General features: G+C 42.8%; 1 protein-coding gene, 1 long non-coding RNA gene and 1 other non-coding gene across 3 annotated transcripts; 2 read left to right on the forward strand and 1 right to left on the reverse strand.

The window, feature by feature from the left end:
- Positions 1–3,945: 3,945 nt before the first annotated feature.
- On the reverse strand, positions 3,946–5,216 carry LOC109754111 (fasciclin-like arabinogalactan protein 10). Its single transcript, XM_020313041.4, has one exon. It carries the CDS (start codon positions 5,161–5,163, stop codon positions 4,540–4,542), a length of 624 nt encoding a protein of 207 aa, XP_020168630.1. The 5' UTR covers positions 5,164–5,216; the 3' UTR covers positions 3,946–4,539.
- Positions 5,217–7,501: 2,285 nt separating this feature from the next.
- On the forward strand, positions 7,502–8,034 carry LOC109754110 (uncharacterized). The gene is made up of 2 exons (XR_002230629.3): positions 7,502–7,618; positions 7,685–8,034. It is a non-coding gene; the product is annotated as an uncharacterized lncRNA (long non-coding RNA).
- A 7,456-nt stretch (positions 8,035–15,490) lies between these two features.
- Positions 15,491–16,299, forward strand: LOC109754112 (uncharacterized). The gene is made up of 2 exons (XR_012180885.1): positions 15,491–15,895; positions 16,017–16,299. It is a non-coding gene; the product is annotated as an uncharacterized protein (transcript).
- The last annotated feature ends 2,004 nt before the right edge of the window (positions 16,300–18,303 follow it).

An 18,303-nucleotide genomic window follows, 5' to 3' on the forward strand; every position in this document is an offset into this window, starting at 1 on the left:
GGCACACTTATTTATTTGTGTTATGTTAGAAATGTGACTAAAAGTGTGTTTGTTTACTTATTTCTCTTGGAAGATTGCTAGTCCCATGGGTGTATAAGTGCAGTTGTTTATTTGTGTTGTTGGTCCAACATTCTTGCCACATCTTTTATTAGAATGGTTCTTAGAACGTCGGTTTTTCGACAACGATTCTTGTCACATCTGTAATGGAAACTCTTAGGGCACGCAGGTGCGGGGGCACGCAACTGCAAAGCCCAGCGCCAATGCACTATTGCCTTGTGATTCGAGAAGTCATTGGTTCCAGTAGGGTTTCTAAAACTTAGAGTCCTGAAACCTACATATTGAGTTTGGAAACATAACGATTTTGTCATTCATTCATATTTAGCTTTGTTAGTAGAAACTTACCAAAGTTTGAAAAAATCATCAAAACATATGCAAAATGAAGCTTACATCAAAGGCCTCGTCGCAAGCTACACGATTCTGAAAAGAAAACATAATTCGAACATTTCGTTGAAAATATATGAAAGTGTTAAATTTGGAAGCCAAGACAAAAAACACACATGAGGGGCTTGGTGCCCCAGATCTGCATGCCACAAATCCTCTCCCACAATGGTACTTGTTCCTTTGAGACATCAGTCCAGGGATAGAGGCCAATGGGCTGACCCTGAGACATAGGAATAAATATTTAATTAGTATTTTTGCCAGCGCCAAGGCTGATATGTCTCGCTTACGCGAGACGGGAGAACACTTCGCCTCAAGGGCTCACCTTACTGGACAAGCCCCATAGCGTGATTTTGGGAAGCTTTTATGCACTACTACAAACCCATTTTAGAATATCTTGAATGTTTTTTCTTTTCGTTTTTTATGTTGTCTCTATCGCTATTCATCAGGTTTTCTTTCGGTTCCTTTTCTATTTTTTAATTTGTGTTTACTTTTTATTCTCAAATATAAGTCGGACATTTTATGTATATATGTTGAACAATTTTCGAGGTACACATTGAACATTTTGCAAAATGTGGATTGAACATGTCTCTTAATAAATAACGAACATTTTCAAACACATGTTTGAACATTTACAAATATGCCATGCACATTTTTCAAAATCATGGGAATTTTCTTGTTTTGTGTTATGAACGTATGTTTTAAATGGCACGGGCATTTTATATATGTTATGTACATCTTTCCTAATTTATGTGCACATTTGTTTACATTTCATGAACAATATTTACAAGTTTATGAAACATATTTTAAATGCCTGAACATTTTACAAATTTCATGAAATATTTGTTGAATGGTACAACCATTTTTCAAAGGTTACTTGAACAATTCTTATATATTTTCATGAACATAAAAAAAACAATCGTGAAAATAATATTTTAAATGCCACCAACGTTTGTTGAGTGGCAATTGCGTGAACAGATGGTTACATTTCATGAACATGTCTTTAACGGGTGATTAATATTTATAGAAATTATGTATATTAATTTTTGAAATATAGGATTATATAAAATATTTTCAAAATAAAAATAAAATAAAAGTTATAATAAATAAAACCAAACTGGTAAGCGAAGGAAACAAACTAATTTAATACTAATTTAAGACGGCCTACTAGATGATGTGCGCTTTTATACTAGTACTTACAGTTGAAGAGGGCTTATGCGTTAGGTTAGGTGAAGAGTGGTGCATTTAGGCCCTAGTTTCTAGTCACGATCAAGATCACACGCGCACATAGATCACTTGTCGTCCTGCGTTAGATTCAAGCAATTGATTTGTTTGCTCCGCTTTCTGTAGCTTTGAAAGTATTGAAAAATTTGCAACAATGTTTATGAATTTTCAAAATGTTAGAGAATTTTAAAAAATATTCGTGTAATATAACTAAAATTGGGCATTGCAAAATGTTCATGAATTAGTTCTGTTATCAATTTTAAAAAAGTTCTGAAATTTTATAAAATGTTCGTGAACTTCAAAAATATTCATAAACGTTTATAAAATTCAAGAAATTATAATTTTTACATGAATTTAAAATTGCTGGAAAATTAAAAAATGTTCGTGAATTTAAAATATGTCAGGAATTTTGCAAAATTTCATGGTTAAAAAAAAATACTTCCAGAACCAAAGATTTCAAAACCAGAGTGTACAACAGAACATGGTTCGGCCGATGCCGGAGTTCGCTATTAGCTGGCTATATGTTGGGGCCAATAGTGGTCGCAGCTTGTTCCTTCTCTTATGCTTGATTGTGAATTTATAAAGAAAATCATTAATTTGAAAAAATGTCCACGAACTTGAATTTTTTTGCACAATTTTAAAATGGTGCCATTATTTAATTTTTTTCCATATTTCAAAAACAATCCATGAATTTGAAAATATTTGTGAACTAAAAAATATTGCTTAATTAAGAAATATGTTCATGGATTTTTAAATTGCTTCAAAATTTAAAAAGATCCAACATTTTCTAAAAAAAATGATGGTGGATTTTTAAAGAATGTCCAGGAATCCTATATACCTGATTAGTTGATTCCCAGTAACTCTAATTTTCACAAAAACTACAGCCCTCCACATCACCAATGCAACTTCAACATCCACTAACACTATTTGTTAGCACATGCATAACCTAATTTAATTGTTGCAACTCCAATGGTCCAGCATGCATGCGTACTCTTTGCTCACACACCATTACTTTCAAAAATAGTAACCTTTGATTTAGGTCAGTTCGTTCATCCATAATTCACCCAATCAAATTCCCGCAGCAATGCACGGGAAAATCACGTAGTTTATAAAACTTCAAATATTCGATAAAATTTTCCAGTTTTGGAAATGATTGATTATTTAAAAAATAAGGTACGAAATTTCAAAAGCTCACAATTTTTTTACATGCAGATTTTTTTGGAAATTTCAAAAATATTCTGAATTTCAGAACATGTTCATGAATTTGAAAAATAATTGTGGGTTTTTAAAATGTTGATGAATTTTAAAGGGTTCGGGATTACATAAAACGTTGGATGGACCGACCCTACCCAGCTAACGGTTTGTTCGGTACAAGAGCCCCGCAGACCGAACTTTTGGGAGATGCCAGGGTCCATAAAAAGAAGTAACAGCACAATCAGTTGTCTCAAAAAGAAGGCACTTGTTAAATTCTTCCTCGATCGACTACCTTTGCACCCGCAAAAAAAAAACACGCACACTGCACAGGAGGCACGCCCCAACCTGTAGTTGTACTCGGTTCACGTCATGAATAATCATACGAAACTAGAAACACAAAATTAGTACAGTAGCAGAAAAAAAAGATGTATGAAGCCTTCGCATTAAGATAAAATCCAGACTTGTGCATGCATGGTTCAACGGGGGCATCCTGCAGGGCCACCTTACATAATTTATGGACCATGGCAAGTTTAATTCAAGTACCATGGAAAATTTCTTTTTTGTATCATGGCAAAAATAATTTACATACATGGCATTTTTCCTATACAAAGCATGACAATTATAAGAAAAATAGAATGGAAAATTTTAATATGCATCTACCATGGCAACTTTGTTCATATTTTCAGTACGCCACTACAATGCCTAGTTCATTGACCATGTCATGGCAAAAACGTTATGTGGATTAAGATATGCCAAAAGAGTACGCATGCCTCATACTCTAGTTTGTGGTATAAGTTAATTTTTATTAATTAAAGCATGAAAAACTTTATAAACTAGAGTACGGCAAACACATATCATATTTTTCACAAGGTAAAAAGATATACCACAAAGGCCAATGTGTATTATATCCTCACCAAATTGCTATGCGTTACATATTTTTGCGTATTTTTTCCACTGCATTTTTTTGTAGTCTCAACAGTTTTAGGATGTGGTGTTTTGAATCTACAGTAAGACATGGCAAATACGTACTAGCTTTTCCTAGCCGTGCCAGTGCAAGAGGGACGTCTTTTGGGCCAGCGTTAATAAGGCTTGTTTTTTGGGCTAGTACTTGGCACGTTTTTGGCCCAGCCTTGGATTGATGCAGACGCTATTAGATTGATGTTGGGGTTCGATTGATGGGGGGTTGGGTCGCGCTGTTCGATTGATCGACCCTACCCACTAACGGTTGGTTCGGTACAGGAGATATCAGGGTCCATAAAATCAAATTAACATCACAAGCAGTTGTCTCTCGGGGGTGGCCGCCATGTTTGGTTAGGTCATCCCGGAGATCTTTCTTTCGTCCCTGTAAACATTGTGACGGTTTAATAAAAAGCTTCGCGAGGTTGTCTCAAAAAAGAAAGCAGTTGTCTCAAAAAATAAGGTAATTGTTACATTCTTCCTCGATTGACTGCCTTTGCACCCCAAAAAAAAAACGCGCACAATGCACAGGAGGCGCGCCCCAACCTCTAGTTGTACTCAGTTCACTTCACTAATAATCATAGAATACTGGAAACACAAAATTAGTACAGTAGCAGAAAAAAAGAAGATGTATGAAGCCTTTGCATAATAAAGATAAAATCCAAACTTGTGCACGCATGGTTCCACGGGGGGCGTCCTGCAGGGCCACCTTACTCAATTCTCAGATCAGGCCGTCGGAGCAGCGGCGGCGGCCCCATCCTCAGCGGACATGGTTTTGATCTTGCCCTTGCCCTTCCCCTTCCCCTTGGGCCTCCCAGCGGCAGCGCCGGCGGCGCCAGGGCCGAGTAGCTTGGGGCACAAGAGCGGCGCACTGATCTCCATGATGGAGACGGTGAAGGGGCGCGCGGCGACGACCTTGACGAGCTTGGCGACACTATCGGCGCCTGGGGAGCGTAGGTACATCTGGCCGTCCTTGTCCTTGGAGTAGTCGATGGTGCCCATGTCCTTATCTGTGTTGGAGAGCATGGTCTGGAGCTTGGCAACGTTGGTCTTCATCTCGCCCAGCTGGATGGGGTCGAAATACTTGATGAGGACATGATGCTGGAGGATCGTCCGCTGCTTGGCGGCCGGCACCGCCAAGAGTGGCTTTACGGCCTTCTCGGGGACGACCAGCACGGAAGCCGACTTGAGCCGGCTCACGTCATCGGCGACCTTTGTCTCCTTCAGGAGCCTCAGGAAGGTCGCGTACTGGGGCTTGTCAGCGAGCATCTGCGCCACATCGATGGCAGCCAGCGACGCTGGCGTCGCCGCGGCGAGGAGGAGGATTGCAAGAAGGACTTTGGACGCCATCGTGGTTGATTGTCGATATGACGGTGATGGTCGAGATGTATGGCTGATTATAAAGGCTGGGGTTATTGCTATTTTTGTCGAAGAAGAGTTTGTTTCCTCCAAACATTCTGCGGACGGCAAGCCATTGGTTTCGGGTAATTTCAGACCATGGTTTCTATTAATGGAAATCGAAGGGAAGGCCTCTCTTTCTGCAAAAAGAAAAGAAACTTCCATTGGTTCACATATTGTGGCCACTCCACATCTATATGCCGGTTCTCCATCCTTTACGTGTTTATTTATAGGTATTACTAAAGAAGGGGATAGATGGGGACGTGGAGTTTTAACCTAGTTCAAGATTTTATATTTGCATTTTTATGTGCTTCAAGATTTTGTATTTGCATTTCCATATCGTTTATCACTTCTATAGCGATGTACTACATTATTCCTGATTATTATTTTTAGAATTTTTGGGCATGGTGCACGCTCTTTGATGAAATTCGACAGTGGCATCGTGTCCCAGCTGGTGATGGTGTGATGCATTTTTTGCTCTCTCGATCCACCGATGGAATTAAACTGCGGTACCATGGAGTAGCCCGATCGGTCTTGGCGCAAAGCCAGCATCAACAAGTAGCAGGTTCGGCCGCTAGTGACATGACTGTCTTGGCCCGCTTCCGCCATGATCAAGGAGTCGTCTTGCCTCGTTGCCGCCGTTGACAATCCGCCCGGCCATCGCCAACAGCGTCTTGGCGTACTGCCAAGATGAACGTGGAGTCGCCAACGAAGTCCTCCGGCGTGAATATAGACGAGAAGTTGTCACAGCATCATGTCTCGTGGCCGCCGGTGATGAGATCCTTCGGTGTGGCCTTGGATGAGAGGTAGTAGTTTCGTCATGCCGTTCAGCCGCCGGGGACGAGGTCGTTCGCCACACCAAGGCAGCGAAGGAATCGAATCGGGAATCGCTGGCTGGCATTGAAAATTGACAGGCAAAGTGAAGGACACGTGACATCCAGCCACACAATGAGACCTGGTCTCCATCCATCGTATCTCTCGTGCTTTTTTTCATTTGACTCTCAATTTTCAATCTATTATATGTTTTGAACTCAAAGTTTAATTTATGTTGTGTTTGCATATTCGTGATCCTTGTGAGGAGGGCTTTGAAACAAGACCACCTTTGAATATATACCTTATGACAATTTTTAATTTTCACAAAGTTTCAACTAGTAAAACTCGATAAGAACGAATGATCCACCACCAGAGGCGGTCGTCGGCAGGCAGGTAACCCAGACGGCCCTTGGAACACTTGCCACCGACACAAACTCTCCAGATCACCACCCCGCCTTCCGTGGTAGGAGAGGAATAGCTACCGGAGCCACCGCCCGCACCTCACCATGGCACCCGAAGAGCTCCCTGCATCTCTGCCCCCACCAGCCCCTCTAGCACCGGGAGAGAGAGCCATGCCGCTTTTGTTCACTGGAAGGGGCTTTTCCACATCCTCCAACACCGGCAGCGGAGAAACGGGGGAGGATTTGTGCTCGGTGGCAGCTAGGGTTTCGCTACCCTAGTTGCCCCTGGAAGCGGTTTCTTGAGCGAACGGTCTATGCGACATCTGATCCTAAGTGCGAATCTCAACGTGATGACATTTCGCAGTTGCGGCGGGGGCACTGTTTGCTCAAATGCACCCCCATGAGAGAACGACACAAATGTTTGCTCTATTATTAGTCTTGAGCAAATGAGTCCATGTGTGGCATGGCGTTCCTACGTGATGTAGCATAGCAATTGCTGAAAGCATGTGTACCAACTTCTCCATGTAGCATGGCATATTTTCTGCTTGTACCATGGCAATCCGCACTATTAGTGTTGCCTCATGATAAATCTTTGTACTGCAACATGGCAATCTTTCTCTGTTAGCATGGCGATTCATGAACATAAGAGTAATTTTCTCTTCTATAGCATTGGAACCTATCTCTGTTATAGTATGACAAATCCAGCACTGCTATTAGGGGACTAAGTTCTCTCCCAATTAAAGTCATTTCTTTTTCACTTCAGCTCTGCCCTGACCGATGGACCAATTGGTGGCCCGCCTGCTGAAAATGATGCTGCGGTGCCGAACTACGCGTCGACGGCTGATGCACGCTGCATGACTTGATACATGACTTCCCCGAGTCTATAGATAAAAGACGAAAGAGGAAGATCTTTTCCATGACTATGGGCCACTGACGGTGTTCTCAAGCCAGCCGAATTTTTCCAAGGTTGACGGACGGCAGACTTTGACCATTAACCAGAGTCTCGAAGACCCTACCACTACCGTCCCCTATAATACAAGGCTGGTAATAACGTTATACTAATACTATGCAGCTAGAGAAGATCAGGGAGCGCTCTTCTTCTTCTTCTTCTTCTTCTTCTTCTTTTATGGCACGCGGTGTTGCCCTCATGGCACTCATCTGCTGTTGGTTAGCATGCTCGGCGGCGGCCCAAGGTAAATAATTAGCTACTACTCGCAGCTCAGTTGCCTGATTAGGATGATGACTGATGATACATGCAGTTGTTCCGGACGGACGCCGTGAGCCAAGGAGTCCGCCGTCGCCACTGCCAGGGAACCAGAACCCGGTGGAGGCTCCAGCCGAGATTGCGTCGCCACCACCGCCTATGGAGACAATGGCGCTTGCGCCGCACCGCAAGACCCTGCAGCAGGCTTTTTTGCGCGTTCCTCATCTATGAAGTACTGTCGCTCCGATATGTTCTTGTCTATGCATGTACGGTTGATGATAGTGCCAATTAAGCTAATAAATATAAGACCACAGGACGTGTAATCTTACGTTCTTGGTGATGAGGCCTGTTTGCTGTGTTGCCGACTGAAAAAAAAAGTGCACCCGAAGAAGTGCGGTGAGGTTCTCTGTGTGCCGTTGGGTGTGTGTGGGTTTGGGGGGTGGGGTGCTTTTTTCTCTCTCAGGAGTCAGGACACAAGATAAATACCTGAAACTTTGCAGCAAAACATTAAACATAGCACTATTAGTCCAGCCTTGTAGATTTTTTTGGTACATATTAAATAGCTAAATGATCAAATTCGTTTAGACATTTTTATTGCACTACATAAATATCCAAAAACCTCTAGGCACTGTTTAGACATTTTGTTTCAATTATGGTCGATATAATTCAAAGTATGGCCAAAATTGCGAAGGAAATTCGCACGCGCGTTTACTGTACTCCACAGTATTATACTCATGAAGCTGGATCATAGCCAAAATATGGTCACTCATGTGCTTGCTTTTACCCATATAAAGGAGAATTACAGGAATGGCGTGCCACATAGGATAAATAAAAAATATATTTCTTTGAGGTGAAGATAGTGAACTAGCATGGATCTTTATAGGAAATCGGACAATTAATCTAGTTGAAGGGTACACCTACATGGTGGTTCAAAAAAATCTACTCTCAGATAAAAAAAATTCTACTCTCCTTTTCCCTCTTATTTTTGGTAACAGGCACATTGATTAGACGGCTCATAAGAATGGTCATACTCTATGCCCTTACAAATGATCGACTTATCAGCGAGAGATAAATCCAGCAAAAAAAATGCCTCGCCATTGAAACAATTCAACCAAATGCATCATCAGATCTCAACTTTTTCACCCTTTCAAGTCAACATGAAAAAAATATTCAATCGACTCTACCACGGGGATCCCGCAACCGCTTACCAAGCGCCCACCCTTCGAGTCAGCACATAAGGCAACATATCGGCAAGGGAAAATCAGCCCTATAAAAAGTATGATAAGTACTGTAGCACCAATGCATGTGTCAACAAATTTGAATGACATAGTCAGAAGGACATTTATTATCAACATGATGTCATTTCTTTGATAAGAAACTAGCCCATTGTGTTCTCATATTATTTTTTCCACATCACCATAAATATATTTTTCTTTGAAAGGAGGGTGTACACTTAGATTCTTGATAGAATGATGCAAGCAACCCAATTATTGCGAAGTTTTTAATTCGGTAACAAAGTTCAAAAATTATAAGAATTGGGCCTTAGTGAAAAAACAAATAAGACTACATAAATGACCACACTTCTGCATCACTTCCACCCCAAAGGTGTTATCTAACAACATGTTTGGTTCGTGGGAACTAGAAATGGGGAATGTGAGTTGAGGGGTATGTAGATTAAAAGACCTTTGATTGATTAGAGGTAATGAGAGTTTAAGTTGGAAAGGGAGTGGGAGTTGAGGGAGCTAAATATTTCTTTCGATGGGGTACTATGTTAATTCACGAGTAAAGGTCCATCCCAGACTAATTCCGGTTATATACCAAACAAGGAAATGAGAGTAATAATCTACTTCCCATGCCATAATCCCAACACAAACTCCAACCCCCGTACACCAATGGTTACCGAACAAAGTGTGAAAATTGGGTTTTTGCATTCACTAGTTGGAGAGCAATCCTTTTATTTCTTCCACTGTCTGGTGAAAAATAACAACAACTTAATAACGCCAATATCACCTACCCGCAAAATTCATAAAGCAAAGGATTGGTATATTTTTTATAGGAGGGACCTCTGTTTCATGACTCTGACTAGGAGACTCTTGACTTAGTTGGTCTATACAAGACAAAAGAAGGCCAGCTTTCCATGACTACTTTTTTCACTAATTCATTGTCGTCGAGCCTCATTTTCCAAGGTGCCCTTGTCGACGGATACCATGGCAGACTTTGACCATGAATTAGAGCATATCGACAAAGTCGAGTCTCCAAGACAAAGAAGATAGTATAACCATCGCCAGTGTAGTGCATTACCACTAACATGCCCTAAATCTGATATAGCTCAGAAGGAGAACAACTTAAGGTACATGCCGTGTTACAAAAAAGGAAGCTTTTGCTAGCATAGTCGTATAATTGCTTATTCCGATTATTGTGATCTTGTCACATATTATTTTTTAAGGGGTACTTTATTCGATATTATGATTATGATTTGTCTAAATGAAAGCACTGCAATAACTACGATGCTACACTGCAAATTCGACTATTTCCAAGTTCAGTTCCTGCAGAACCTGAATGGATAAGAGCACAATCTTCTAAGATGAATCTGCATAACATCGTTTTTGAGCCAACTGTTTCCATCTATATATATGTAGTTGTTAACATAACGTGAAGCTGATGTGTGTGCATGGTACGTATAATTTATAAGACATCATTTCTATGTATATTCTTTTTTCCTTCTAAGTTATACAATATGGTTTTCTGTGTGGTTTCTTTCATTCTTATAGGAATGATTTTATAGACGATTCACAGAATGATTTAACATGCGATGGTTCGGTGGCGTGCCGCAAAGCCATGCCCGAAATCTAGTATGATATTATGGCCTATATATTATTATAGTTCTATGTTTGTAGTGAAGTAGGCCCTATTTTAGAGTTTGGCACAGGACTTCTGATTTTGCCGGCTTACCTGCTGCTGCAAGCTGCCTGACTGGGAGACTCTTGACTTGGTAGGTCTAGTCTATACAAGACGAAACAACAAGATCTTTCCACGACTACTTTGCCACAAATTTCTTGTCCTCAAGCTGCATTTTCCACACGGCAGATTTTGACCATGAACTAGAGCAAGCATTCATATCTGCACGGTCAAGCCTCCATGACCAAGAAGAGAGCGCAAGTGCCTGGTGTAGTCTAGTACCGTTCCCTATTTAACATATGGCCCACAAAGTGAACAACGTACGCACTGAGAAGCCGGGCAGATGAATATGCACCGTTCTTCTTCCCTAGCATTAGCTATGGCGTTCCTAGCTATCGTTTACTGTTTCATGCCGTCGCCATGCTCAGCAGCGGTCCAAGAAGGTACGTAAAGAACTGTGTGCATGCCATTTTTGTAAGGGAATTTTCTAAGATGAGGCGGCCGGAATGACGATTGATCATGTTCATAGGTGTAGCTGTTCTGGACGGATCCCGTACGCAAATCATTGGTCCTCGGTCGCCGAGGTACGGGCCGCCGAGGCAGCCAGGCTATGAGCCCCCGGCCGGTGCCGCCACTTATGCCACACCGTAAGACCATGTAGGTGGCTGCCAAGGCCCCTCACGCATAAAGCAGGCCGAAAATCAGAGTGTATACAGTGATAAATAAAATCCAGACGATTAACTACTGAGAAGTTGCAATATTTAATTATTTGTTGTGAAAGTTATGAATAAAGCTACGTTGTTATGTTTGTATGAATAAGCTATCAGTCATATAGGATAACAAGTGTGTGATTGACTTGTGCGTGCACTATACCCGAATTGTGTGTACATCATCCCGTGTATAATTTAGTCGGACACACGGTAGAGGTTTGTTTTTCAAGAGCCCTTTGCCGAGCAAACATGAAAGCCTTCACCTGGCGAAGATCAATCTGCTTTATTATTGAACTAAGATAAAAAACATGTCGATTTACAATCATGTCGGTTGCTTCTATCACAATCTACCATGCATGAATTTAGAGGAAGAAAAGATCCACCATTTTGACAACTCTTCCATACCATTTCCTCAGAATGTCATGCATGGATGGGTCCCATATGCATGCTCTTTCAAAGTCAGAAACACTCAGAAAACAAATACAAAATACAAAACTAAAAGAAACATTTTTCTAAGGAAGAATGAGTTAAGGGCATTGGTATCACCCTAAAAATAAATAAAATAAATGATGACACAAATTGGCAAACAATCAGTACAAAAATTGCATTGTTCCTTAATATGCAAAAATATGGATATAATAAAGCAACTTTCACACAACAGTATACTGTGCACATAGGTTTCCCAAAACTTGAGTGTTTATAATTTTATCTTATATCTAGTTTTCACATTGAAAAATAATTGCCTTACAACATGTCAAACAACAAAAAGAACAAAAAATGAAAAATGAAAAAAGGAAGAAGAATAAAGTTCAATCAATAAATGAAGAATAAAAAAATTCCAATCTATGGAAGAAAGAATCACGGGAGTAGAGTTACCCGAAAAAACCAATGCAAAAAATAGAAAGAAACATAACAAAATACAGTGAAAGTAGAAAATAATTCTACAAGTGATTTTACCTAAGAGAAGGGTGAACAAAGACAAAAACTAAAGAATAACAAACTTGTTTCTATGTGAGAATGGATTATGGGAGTGGCTTAACCCTAAACAAACATAATTTAAAGAAAGAAATTAATATTACACAGCTAAGCGTAACATGAACAATCATGAATCTTATTCTCAAACTCTTTTCTCATATGCAGGAATTCAACTAAACTGAAAAGTTGTGATTGAATTAGAAAAAACTTGCAATATTTTGTCCTGTACAAGAACAAGTGTAAACTAGTGCAACGTTAATAATTTTTATTTATAATTTAAGTAGAAATTGTTTAGAATATGAGTTCCATTTTATGTTCCTGAAGAAAAATTAAATAGTTTTACAAGATTACGACATCAAACACATGTATAAGAAAATCCACAGGCCAAAAAAACTCAATAAATATCAGCAAAAGCTAAGACATAATAAAGCAAGAACAAGAACAAAACTATTTTTTCTAAGGAAGAATTAATCAAAGTCATTGATGTTACCTAAAATAAAAAGTAATATGAAAAATAAACATAAAGCAAATCATGATGAAAATACGCATACAAATTTCACAGAACTTGCACCGTTTCATAATATGAAAAACAAGCATATATTATGTAGTTTTCTTTGTCATGCCCTTGTTAGGGGTAAAAAAATGAGAAATAAAATCATAAAAATAGAAATGTTATTCTGAAGTGTGAACTTAGCGCCTTGCTATTACCCTGAATAAAGAAAGAAAATAAAAAAATGAATTTAAACAAAATAGTGACAAGATACACTCACACAAAAAGCATATAACTTGCACTGATCCACATTATGCAAAAACAATGATATAGTAATGTAACTCACATATATGTACTTCGATGTTATACTGTGTGTGCAAACAACAAAATAAGAATGTTGGCAATTATTCGTCTCTCGACCTGTTAAAATTGGTTTACATGTCATATCAATGGTGTCGCCACTCCTCTCCCTCCCTCACTCCCTCCCCCCCCCCCCCTCTCTCTCTCTCTCTCTCTCTCTCATCAACACATTCACATATGCGCAAACAATCAGAAACACACACACACACCCACACACACACACGGACGCGTGTGGAGGGATACATAACAAAATATGCGTACGAACACACACGTGCGGGCGCACACACACAAGACATACACACATGCACTTCTTATTTATTTTATTTTTGAGGGAAAATCTTAAAATTAATTGATTGATCAGGCCAGGCCTTTGTGTGTGGACTGTGGGATGCCCCAGCCAGTCAGTAGCCTTTTTATGTGGGCTGTTCCTAGCTAGCGAAAAAAAAAACTGGAACAAACCGAGCCTTTTTTACATGGGCTGTTCCAAGCTAGCGAAAAAAAGCTGGATCAAATCGAGCCTTTTTACATGGGTTGCTTCTGGCTTGAAAAAAAATATTTGACTCAAACAATACTTGTTTTGAGGGAAACGCTTACTATCACCTGGCTGATAACGACAAACGTGTCCGCTGCCTCCGTGGCCGTCAGATATGATTTTATCGGATGGCTCGGGCAGCAGCCTATTTACACAATATGGTATAAGTTTGCAACTGAGTCACTCTTGCAATCTCCTCCGCCGCAACAACTAGGGTGTTGCAGGATTTGGATCTCATGCGACACTTTGGCTGCCTCCTTCCTACTCAACGTATTTTCTGTGAGACACTTTGGCTGCCTCCTCCGACGCAACAACATCTTTCATTGCATTATCCAACATTATTCATGTTGCAAAAGTCATTTTCGTAACATCATCTATGCTGCAAAAAGTGAAGAAAAAAAATCTACAACACAACCTCTCTTGCAAATATTTTCTGCAACATGAGCTCTGTTGCAAAATGTTCTGCAACACCGCCTTTGTTGCAATGATAAGTATGTGTCTGAATCATTGAATGATGCCACATCTAGCGGTTGCCGAGGAGGCGGATCTTATCAGAAGATCAGTCGGCCGATGCATATCACAACACTTGTTTTCAGGCACTTGACCATTAGAGCAACTCTAGCAGACCCCGCAAAAATTCGACCCGCAAAACGCGTTTGCGGTTTCATGAAGATCGCGTTTGCGGGTTGAAAACTAGCGCGGCCGAACAGATACTGTTTCTAAACGTGCATAATTTGAAAAAACACTTTCACGGGAGAAATTGCACAAACATAGTTCATCACATCACATACTACAGAGTTCAACAAATTAAGCATAGATCATACTACATGCTACGTTAACTAGTACTAGAGGGGGTCGGATCTGACAGCAGCGAGGTCGCAACAATATGGACGATGCTGTGGAGGCCGAGCGACGCTCAATCCTCCTCGCCGGAGCTGCACAGGTCGACGTACTTCACCGCCTGCTCCGTGCGGATGCGGCGCCACTCCTCGGCCTTCTCGTTGGCGGCGATGTTGGCGGCGACCGCCTGCCGCCACTCGAGGTCTTCGAGTTCCTCGGCGTGGCGCTGGCGCTCCGCCTCCTCGCGCACGCTCCGCTCGGCGATGGCGGCCGCAACGGCGTCGACGTCCGCGACGTAGTCCTTGGGCCCGACGACTCCGCGGCGGCCAAGCGGAGCGGGCTCCTCCTTCACGGGGATGAAGGCGAACGGCGCCGGCTCCTCCGACTCCTCCTCGTCCTCCGACCACTCCCTCTTCACGGGGAGAAAGCCCGCGCCGGAGGACGAGGAGGATCCGGCATAGGAAGACCTCGCGGAGGAGAAGGACGCACGCCGGTGGTCGTACTCCTCCGTCTCGCGGCGGTTGAAGCTCGCCGGCGGCGACATCCCGTGGTTGTTCCACTTCCGGGCGCCGCGCTTCCTCGCGCCGTCCGACCGGACGCGCCAATCGCGCTCCGGGTCCCTCTCGCCGCCGGATCTGCGGCCGGAGCCGCGTCCGGAGCTCCACATTCGGCCCCACATGACGGCTGGAGGCGGGGCGGGTGGTCGCCAGCGGCGAGAAATGTGGAGAGGGGAAAGGAAAATCGGGTGGCTCGCGGCGGCGGGGGGATAGGGTTTGGACCCGCAAACGAGTCGCGGAACCGCAGTTATAGTGCTCGGGGCGTGCGGTTTGCAGGTTGCGGCAAAAAAATTTGCGGGCCAGGCGAGTATGCGGGCTCTTTTCTGGCCGAAAAATTGGGCCGAGCCCGCATACTCGCCGGAATTTTACGGGTCTGCATGTTTTACGGGGTCTGCTAGAGTTGCTCGCAACACTGACAAAAACATGCAGTAGGAAATTCGACTGAAAAAACAAGTCTTGTAAAATAAGCTAGCAATTCGAAGAAACTCTTATCTTTTTTTTTTCTGTGGTGCCGACAAGCTGCATGATTGGTATAGCCGATAGTGTTGACTGTTGACTTCTTGGTCCATACAAGACGAGAGAGGAATATCTTTCCAACGGTGCTCGCCACCAATTCTTTGTTGTCAAGCTAAAATTTCCAAGGGAAGACTTCGACCATGCATAGGTCTCCGAGACCAATAATATAGACTAGTAATCGTCACTGTTAGCAGTGCGCGCGTACGCAGCTGTATTTGCGTTAACTATAAAAACAAGACATGCATGCTCAGAGAGAACACACATGAGAAGCTGTGACAGGAAGGAGAACGCATCATGAAGCGTTCTACTTCTCCTCCGCCCTTGGTATGCAGCGTTGTGATCCTTGCTCTGATATGCTGTTCCCTGTCATGCTCTGCGGCGGCAAGAGGTAACTAATTACTACTACTAGCTAGTAATCCCACGTCGGCATCATGTGTGTATTGAGCACGCAGTACGTATTTATGTTTGGGGTGATGATTGATGGTTCATGCTCATACATATGCACGCAGTTGCTCTTGACGGAAGCCGTGAGCCAACGAGTCCTCCGCCGCCGGTGCCAGGTGGCCAGGTGTCTCCGTCACCAACTCCAGTTCCAATGCCTCCGGTCCATCCTCCGCCGCCACCACCGCCCATGCCGGAGATGTCAGCACTGGCGCCGCACCGCAAGACCCTGCAGCAAGCTGTTAGGGACGCCATTTAATTATGCATGAAACAGTGCCGCTCATATATTATTTTCGTCTATGTATGGTTGATCATGGTCCTAAGTAATTGAGACGATAAATAATGATATTAGCGTACATATTTACTCTCTTCATTTCTTTTTACTTCACGTATAAAATTTGGTCAAAGTCAAACTACACAAAGTTTGACCAAATTTATATAAAAAATATAAATATCTGTAATAATAAAACTATATAGTATGAAAATACATTTCATGACGCATCTGATAATATTGATTTCATATTGTGAATGTTGATATTATTTGATATAAAGTTAGTCAACCTTGATAAAGCTTGACTTTGACCAAACTTTATATGTAAATTAAAAAGAAACGAAGAAAATATAAAGGTCGTGCTATGCACATGACACTGTGCACATAATTTTTGAGAAACACACATTATAAATGCAGACACTTGTGTACACACATGTACATTTATACTTGTGAACCTGGCTTTTAGGATTCTTTTATGAGTGACTGTACCTCCGATCCAGTAGAGATCAAAAGTCATAAGTCTGTTTTTTATAAAGGAGGTTAAAACCCCACAACCATCTTTATTCATTTTTCAACAAATGTCTCATAAGAACATACATCAAGTCACATGAAGCCACTACTCAAATGTACAACCTTGATAATGAGGAGTGCTCTCACTCCATATCTACAGCCGTTGTCGTCTCTGATCCATCCGTACAACGTATCGGAACCTACAATGAGAGCAGCAAACCTAAAGCGTACACCGCATGCACACGTTTTAGAAGGCGCCACCATCATCGAACCACTAACCCATCTTCAGGAATGAGAACCGCATCATCCTTGTGAGTCCCGCCATCCGTAGAAGCCACCACGGTGTCCAACGGCGCCACCGCTCTACGCTCGTCCATCCAGACGCATCTGTCACCGGGACTCAGCTGCATCATGCCGCAAAGATCCATTGTCGTCAACGCGGTATATAGAACGCCGCTCCTCTTGCCAACATCGACACCGTTGCCGCTGCTGGAGCTCACATGCGGAGCCCATCAGCCACAACAACTCTCCCCCCAACACCCAAGCCTCCCAAGACGGCGTCTCCTGACAAGTCTGTTTCTTATATTCATATAAGAGAAACTCTCTTCAAGGATGCCAGTTTCGAATCATCAAATGTGTGTTGTTGTGTGATGTTTTCACCTATATTCCTTTAATTTGATGGCCACGCACTTAAAAAACTGTTAGAAGGGAGAGAGGGCTTATGATGGAATAATTTGTTGTATTGCTTGAGCCTCGTGGGCATATATATAGGAGTACATGATCTACTTGGAGTACAAGGCAAGCCAGAATATTTCCTAGTTTAACCTATGTTTCCTAATACAATCACGTTACTCAATATCCCCCCGCAGTCACAACGATAGCGACGCAGACGGTGAGACTGGAGAAGAATCCGAAGGCAAGCCGACGGACACCCTCCCACAGTCGTAACGGTCGACGCATCGTGGAGTCGTGGCTGGAGTGGAAACCAACGAGGTTGCTCAAGCATGCGGTAGCCCTTTATGCCGTTTGTCGATGTAGCCGAGAGCGTGGGTGGTGGAGCCGTGGTCGAGGTAGCCGTGCGAAGAATGCCATGGTCGATGTCGAGTCGGGGTAGCCGGTGTCGAGGAAGTCGTCGTGGAGCCGCGGGCGCAAGGGGGCGCCGAGTTAGCATGGGCGCAATGGTGTCGAAGTAGTGGTGCGCCGGGGAGAAGACATTGTTCATGACGCGTCGCGCCGGGGTTGGCAAGCCGGGGGACATATCGTAGACGAAGGCACGCACCGGTGTTGCCAGCACCGGGCATGCGTAAACGGACGAAGACGAAGTTGACGAAGCGCCGCACCAGGCTTGCCTGGCCCGGGGACACGTCGTGGACGAAGGCACGCTTCGGTGTTGCCAGCACCGGGCATGCATAGACGAGGGACCTGCACGAGCTGTACGCCATGTCGGAGAAGTCTGAGGGGCCAGCAGAGAAGAACTCAACGACGATTGCGGCATCCATCGGCGCGGGGCCGATGTCACCAACGGTGGTCGGAGTAAACGAAGTGGTCGGGGTAAATGACGGCGACGCTGGCGA

Source organism: Aegilops tauschii, chromosome 3, assembly GCF_002575655.3.
Source record: "Aegilops tauschii subsp. strangulata cultivar AL8/78 chromosome 3, Aet v6.0, whole genome shotgun sequence".
Classification (NCBI taxonomy): domain Eukaryota; kingdom Viridiplantae; phylum Streptophyta; class Magnoliopsida; order Poales; family Poaceae; genus Aegilops; species Aegilops tauschii.